Genomic DNA, 6,817 nt, shown 5'->3' with positions numbered 1-6,817 from the left:
ACACACGCACGCAGACACACGCGCTCCTCCCTCCCACAGGAGACGGTATTTATTTGTAGTTTGTACATAGTCACTGGGGCGATGTGACCCCCGCCTCCTGGCCCTGGGGGGGAGCGGGGACCCCCAGAGTGGCCGCAGCCAGCATCGCTGTCTTCCCCCCTGCCCCAGGACCCCACGACCATGGTGTGTGGGGACTGCTGGACACTGTGGCCAATGTCTCCCCCTCCTCTGGGGCACAACGCCACACTGGGGGCCTGAAGTGCTGGGTCCTCATGCAGGATGGGGGTGATTCTCTGCGAAGGGGGACAAAACCCAGCCAGGGGGGATGAGGCAGGGGCAGGGGAGAGGTGGTGCTGGACAAGATCTGGCCCCCACAACCCGGGCATGGCTCTCACACCTTCCTACCTCAGTTTCCCCACCTGGTTATTGAAGAGCAAGTGCTTTCCATGGGGAAGCTGCAGACCACCAGGCAAGCCTAGGAGAAAGGGGCTGTGAGACTTGGGAGGGGGGTAGACAGGACCCTCAAGACAAGACCCAGGTGTCCAGGCCACAGTGGGGGCTTGGCCATGGTCTTTGGGTGGAGAAGGGAAGGAGAAGGGTCTGTGCCGGGATAAAACTTCAGGCAGCTGCTGGCGCTTGCTGGCACCAGCATCCCTGGGCATTTGGGGCACCTATCGCATCAGCCGCCCCCTCGGGGCACCCCAGCAGTTGTGGGGGGATTGTAAATAGTTGTACATGGGGAGTGCAGGGGCAGCTGGGGCCAAGCAAATGCCCCCCACCGCAGCTGGGGGCACCCCCAAATAAACACTGGCTTTGGGATGTACATGGGCGCCTGTGTGTGCTCTGTCGGGGATGGGGAGTGGGCACGGGGGGCTGCGCTGCCGCTGGCCCCATCGCATAATCCCCTTAACTCTGCCCCCAAGCCCTGCCGGGGAGGGGGGAAGGGCTGGGCGGGGGCCAGGTGGGGAGCAGTGGGCCTGGGGAAGCACTGGGAACACTGGGAAGCCAGGGGCACTGGGTGCTGGGTGGGTGGGCACCAGGCAGGACAGAGGGGCACAGGGAGGTGGCAGCACTGTCTGCGTGTTAGGGGTATGCTGGGGGCATATGCTGGTCTGGGCTAGCGGCCAGTACTGGGTGTTACTGCAGGCACTGGGGGCACTCAGAGTCAGTACTGGGGGTACTGGGGTAAGTACTGGGGCTCTAGGATTTGGTACTGGGAACCGCTACTTGGTGGTACTGGGGGCATGGGGCAGGGGGAGAGAGAGTGTCTCTACAGGGGCCACTGGTGGTGGTATTGGGCAATACTTGGCTGTACTGGGGGCACTCTGGTCGGTACTGGGGCAATGAGGATGGTACTGAGCTCTTCTGGGCAGCCCTGGGAGGCACTGGGGTCAGTGCTGGGAGGTCCTGGACTGTATTGGGGACAGTACTCAGGGCATGGGAAGTTGGTACTGGGTGGTACTGGAGGCATTCAGAGTCAGTACTGGGGGCATGGGAAGAAGTACTAGGGCATTAGGATTTGGTACTGGGAGCCGGTACTTGGTGGTACTGGGGGCACGGGGCAGAGGAGTGGCACTGGGCTCTATAGGGGGGCACTGTGTGCGTGATACTGGGCTGTACTGGGGGCACTCTGGTCGGTACTGGGGCAATGGAGGTGGTACCGAGCTCCTCTGGGCAGTCCCGGGAGGCACTGGGGTCGGTGCTGGGAGGTCCTGGGCTATGCTGGGGGCAGTGCTGGGCACAGGGGGGGTGGTGCGGGGCTGTACTGGGAGCTGTGCTGGGTCCGTTCGCCCCCTGGTGGCCCAGAGTGGCGCTGCAGGAGCCCAGCGGGGCCGGGGGGGGGACACGACACACTGAGGACAGCGGGTTGGGGGGGGTCGGGACATGGGGGCACTGGGCTGTACTGGGAACACCTGAGGGAGTCCTGGCAGTGCCTAGGGACACTCGGGACGAGGGCGTGGGGACACAGGGGGGTTACTGGGGTGTCCCTGGGGACACTAATTCCTACTGGGGTGGCCACGATGGCGAGGGGGTCACTAGGGACATGGGAGGGTGACCTGGTGGCCTAAGGACAGTGGGGAGGGGTGCTGAGGAGCCTGGGGACATTGGGGATGTCACTGTGGTTCGTGTGGGAGCACAGGAGTGGTACTTGGGTGCCCCTGGACATGGGGCAGCTTGTGGGGTGAGGGAAGCATGTCCTGAGGACACTTGGCGGGTGGGGAATGGGGTTGGTTGGGGACATTTGTGAGATACTGGGATTTCTCCTTGTGATACTGTGAAGTGTTACTGGGGAGGGGTTTGGAGACCCTGTGGAGGGTACTTGGGTGTCCCTGGGGACATTATGCAGGTGTTCCTGGAGGGGCCTAGGGACACTCTGGGGGATGATACTGGGCTGGCCTGGTGACACTGGGACCGTACTGGTGTGTGTCTGGGGACATTCGTGGAGGGTCCTGGAAGGGGCCCAAGGTGGGATAACTGAGGCATTTGATCACTGGGAGTGCCCCTGGAGTTGCTGGGATGGCTTAATTGTGGGGCTGTGGGCACTGGTCCAGAGCAGAGTGGATGACCAGCATGAGCTGGGGACAATGGGGACATTTCCACCCACTGCCCACAGTCCCTGCCAGACCTCAGCGGACTACCCCCCCAGCTCCAACCTCCCAGGGTCCACCACAGAGCCAGAGCTGGGGGGGGGGGGGGGTGTCCCACAACCCCAAGGGTGGCCAAGTCACTGTCCCGAGCCCCAGGGTGGGGGCAAAGAGGGGGGCTGGCTGTCCTTGCCCCCCAACCCAGCAGAAGCGCTGACGCCGGGAGCCATGGGATTGCTGAGCTCAGCCCGCTGCAGATTTAAGGGGGTTTATCCAGGGAGGGCAGGGGGGGGGCCCAGCTTAAGCCACGGGTGCTGAGCGCAGCATCCTGCCGGGCGGCCCCCTGGGACCTTGGCCCCGTCCTTGGCCCACATTGGGTGGGCGGTGGCGGTGGTGGCAGGGGTGGCAGTCGGCGGCGGGCGCAGCGGGCGCAGGGAGGCGAGCGCTGGAGGCGGCGGGGGGCTGGAACTCGTTGCCCATCCTGGTGCTGACCTCCAAGGAACGGGTGAGCCGCAGGGCTGCAGGGCCGAGGATGGGCGCCGGGGCCAGCGCCGAGGAGAAGCACTCCCGCGAGCTGGAGAAGAAGCTCAAGGAGGACGCTGAGAAGGATGCCAGGACCGTCAAGCTGCTGCTGCTAGGTATGGGGGGACAACACCCTGGGGGAGATGCCCATCCTTTGTGCATCTCACCCCAACAGCCTACCCAGTGCTTCTCTGACACCTCCCAGCACACCTCAACCCAACCAGCCCACCCCAACAACCCCTCTTAAACCCAACCAGCCCACCCAATGTTCCCCTAGCCCCCAGCTGCACCCCCAGATCCAATCAGCCCACCCAATGTTCCCCTGACAACCCACAGACACATCCCACTAAACCCAAGCAGCCCACCTCAACAGCCCACCCAATGTTTCCCCGACTCCTCCAGCATCCCTAAAACCAACTAGCCCACCCTAACAGCACCCCCATTAGTTAGGTAGCCCTAACACCCCCCCTACTCCCCACCTCAACAGTCCACCCAATGTTTCCCTGATGCCTCCAGCACCCCTTAGCTCAACCAGTCCACCCCAAGAGTGCCTCCAACAACCTCCTGCTCCCAGGCACCCCTAAACCCAACCAACCCATCGTAACAGCCCACCCAATGTTTCCCTGACTCCCCCTAAACCCAACCAACCCAGCCCAAGAGTCCACCCAACAGCCTCCATCTCCTAAGCACCCCTAAACCCAACCAGCCCAACCTAGAATCCCCCTAATGTTTGTCTGCCCTCCCCAGCACCCCTAAACCCAACCAGCCCAACCTAACAGCCCCCTAACATTTGTCTGCCCTCCCCAGAACCCCTAAACCCAAACAGCCCAACTGAACAGCCCCTTCCCATATTTCCCTGTCTGTCCGCACCCTCCACCACTCCTGGCACAGCTAAGCCCAACCAACCCCAAGAGCCCACCCACCATTTCTCTCTCCCCTACGGCACCCCTAAACTTAATCAGCCCACACCAACAGCCCCCCCATTCCCAGACTCCCCTAAACCAGCTTATTCCCCAGCCCCGAATGCCCTCCCAGATATCCTGAGCCCAACAACCCATCTCAGTAGCCCACCCTAAGATTCTCCAGCTTCCAGGTATCCCTCAAACCCAGCCAGCCCACTCAATATCCCCCCCACTCCAAGGCCCCCTCACCCCAACCAACCCATCTCTAGAGCCTTCACCAACACTATCTATGAACACCCCACCCCGACATCACCTCCCTCCTCCTCCCAGGAACCCCTGTGTAGCCCACAATACCACCCCTCTGCCCAGCCCTGGGGTCTGTCCCTGCACCCCCTCCCCAGCACTACAGATCTGTCCCAATCCCTCCCAGCTGCCCCAGTGGTGCCCAAAGACTAGGATGCTCTGGACATGGTGGGACCATGGGTGCTATTGCTGTCTTCCCATCCCAGCCCAGGACATGTCCTCCTGTACTGCCACAGGCTTGAGGCATCGGGTGGTGGGTGGTGGAGTTGCAATGCCACTGTGTCCCCTACCCCTCCCCTGGGTCCCCAAGCACGTCCCTGGCTGAGCCGCAACAGATCCCATTAGCCACAGCGGCTCAGCCCAACCTTAATGCCCGCTGGAAAAAGGCTGTAATCCCCCTGCCTTGGCATGGCCACCACTGTCCCCTGGCCATGCCAGGCACCAGGAATCCCAGGGGGCCAATGTGGGGTGCAGCTGAGGGTGCCCACGGTGCAGGCAGCGCCATGACCCATGCTTTGTCCCCACAGGAGCAGGAGAGTCAGGGAAGAGTACCATCGTCAAGCAGATGAAGTAAGTGCCAGGGGGTGACACTTAGCCATGCCCCCCATGCCACATGCCTGCCCCACGCAGCAGACACGGGGTGCCCCTGTCCCACCATGCCTTGCTCTGCCCCATGCCACAGCTATGGCGTGTACCCAGCTCAGCTCCATGCTGCACCCATGGATGCCCTCTATGCCACAGTGCCCACCTCAGCCCCATGCTGCATCTGTGGATGCCCCCCACACCATAGTGCCCAGACCAGCCCCATGTGGCACCCATTGGTGCCTTCACCCCACAGCACCCACCTCAGCTCCATGCTGCACCCACGGGTGCCCCCCCAGTTCCCGTCTCCCAGCTAAGCCCCATGTACCTGCCCTGGCCAGGATTATCCACCAGGATGGTTACTCGCTGGAGGAATGCCTGGAGTTCATCGCCATCATCTACAGCAACACGCTCCAGTCCATGCTGGCCATCGTGCGGGCCATGAGCACCCTCAACATCCAGTACGGGGACACGGCTCGCCAGGTGAGCGGCACCCCACGCTGGGCTTGGCGGTCCCCCCAGCCCTCAGGCCTTGCTGAGACCCTCTGCCTTGTAGGATGATGCCCGCAAGCTGCTACATCTTTCGGACACCATCGAGGAGGGCACCATGCCCAAGGAGATGTCAGACATCATTGGGCGGCTCTGGAAGGACGCGGGCATCCAAGCCTGCTTCGACCGTGCCTCTGAGTACCAGCTCAATGACTCAGCCGGCTAGTATGTGGGGTGGGGGAGTCGGGGGGGGGGGGGAGGGGTATGTGTCTTGGGGTGCTAATCCATGTCTCATGCGCACCATGTGCCTGGCTAGCTACTTGTCAGACCTGGAGCGCCTGGTGACCCCTGGCTACGTCCCCACGGAGCAGGACGTGCTGCGCTCCCGTGTCAAGACCACTGGCATCATTGAGACCCAGTTCTCCTTCAAAGACCTCAACTTCAGGTGGGGGCCGAGCCCCCGGTGAGGGCTGGCACTCAGGGGGTGGGCAGGGGGTTGGGAGGGGGTGCTGACCCCTCCTTGTCCTGCCCAGGATGTTCGACGTGGGTGGCCAGCGCTCGGAGCGGAAGAAGTGGATCCATTGCTTCGAGGGGGTGACCTGCATCATCTTCATCGCGGCCCTCAGCGCCTATGACATGGTCCTGGTGGAGGATGACGAAGTGGTGAGGAAGGCGCACCACCCCATACCCCCTCTGCTTTGTTCCCATCATGATGTGGGGGTCAACATGGGGCTGATGGGCTTGTGTCCCAACACAGAACCGCATGCACGAGAGCCTGCACCTCTTCAATAGCATCTGCAACCACCGCTACTTTGCCACCACCTCCATTGTCCTCTTCCTCAACAAGAAGGACGTCTTCTTGGAGAAGATCAAGAAGGCCCATCTCAGCATCTGCTTCCCCGACTATGATGGTGAGGGTGGCAGCGGCTTCCCCATCGGGTGCAGGCGGGTGGTGATGGGGGGGTTGGTGGTGAAGGGTTGGGTGCCAGCACCCTGCAGCAGCCACCCACCAGGTGTCCTCAGCATCCCATGCAAGAGATGCTGCACTAGCCTTGCTCATGGACCAAGCAAGGTTTGCCCACCCGGGGGAGCCCTAGATAACGCTGGGCCAGCACCCATGGTGGGGAGACACCAGCCCAGGAGGGGACCCTGCTCACTACCAGGTCCCAACACCTATGACGATGCGGGCAACTACATCAAGCTGCAGTTCCTGGAGCTGAATATGCGGCGAGACGTGAAGGAGATCTACTCCCACATGACCTGCGCCACTGATACCGAAAACGTCAAGTTTGTCTTCGATGCTGTCACCGACATCATCATCAAGGAGAACCTCAAGGACTGTGGGCTCTTCTGAGCCCCAGCCCTAGCGCCCCCTCCCCAGCCCTGACCTCCCCTTCCCCTGGGGCCCAGCCCACATCCCACCTCCTTACCGCT

The 6,817-nt window shown here is 62.3% G+C and overlaps 1 protein-coding gene across 1 annotated transcript; it reads left to right on the top strand.

Annotated features, from left to right (window-relative positions):
* Positions 1–3,117: 3,117 nt before the first annotated feature.
* GNAT1 (G protein subunit alpha transducin 1) lies at positions 3,118–6,737 on the top strand. The gene is made up of 8 exons (XM_074152052.1): positions 3,118–3,223; positions 4,840–4,882; positions 5,236–5,377; positions 5,451–5,608; positions 5,700–5,828; positions 5,917–6,046; positions 6,141–6,294; positions 6,547–6,737. The coding sequence occupies exons 1-8, from the start codon at positions 3,118–3,120 to the stop codon at positions 6,735–6,737; spliced, it is 1,053 nt and encodes a 350-aa protein (XP_074008153.1).
* Positions 6,738–6,817: the final 80 nt, after the last annotated feature.

Source organism: Numenius arquata, chromosome 8, assembly GCF_964106895.1.
Source record: "Numenius arquata chromosome 8, bNumArq3.hap1.1, whole genome shotgun sequence".
In the NCBI taxonomy this organism is placed as follows: Eukaryota; Metazoa; Chordata; class Aves; order Charadriiformes; family Scolopacidae; genus Numenius; species Numenius arquata.
Note: the sequence above shows the minus strand (reverse complement) of the source record. Positions and strands in the feature narration are given on the sequence as shown.

What these genes read in the sequence shown, in the direction of transcription:
- GNAT1 (XM_074152052.1), top strand. Translation starts at nt 3,118, where the DNA reads ATGGGCGCCGGGGCCAGCGCCGAGGAGAAGCACTCCCGCGAGCTGGAG. An exon ending in TGGTGGAGGATGACGAAGTG is followed by an intron (nt 6,047 to 6,140) that starts GTGAGGAAGGCG and finishes GTCCCAACACAG; the next exon opens with AACCGCATGCACGAGAGCCT. An exon ending in CTGCTTCCCCGACTATGATG is followed by an intron (nt 6,295 to 6,546) that starts GTGAGGGTGGCA and finishes GCTCACTACCAG; the next exon opens with GTCCCAACACCTATGACGAT.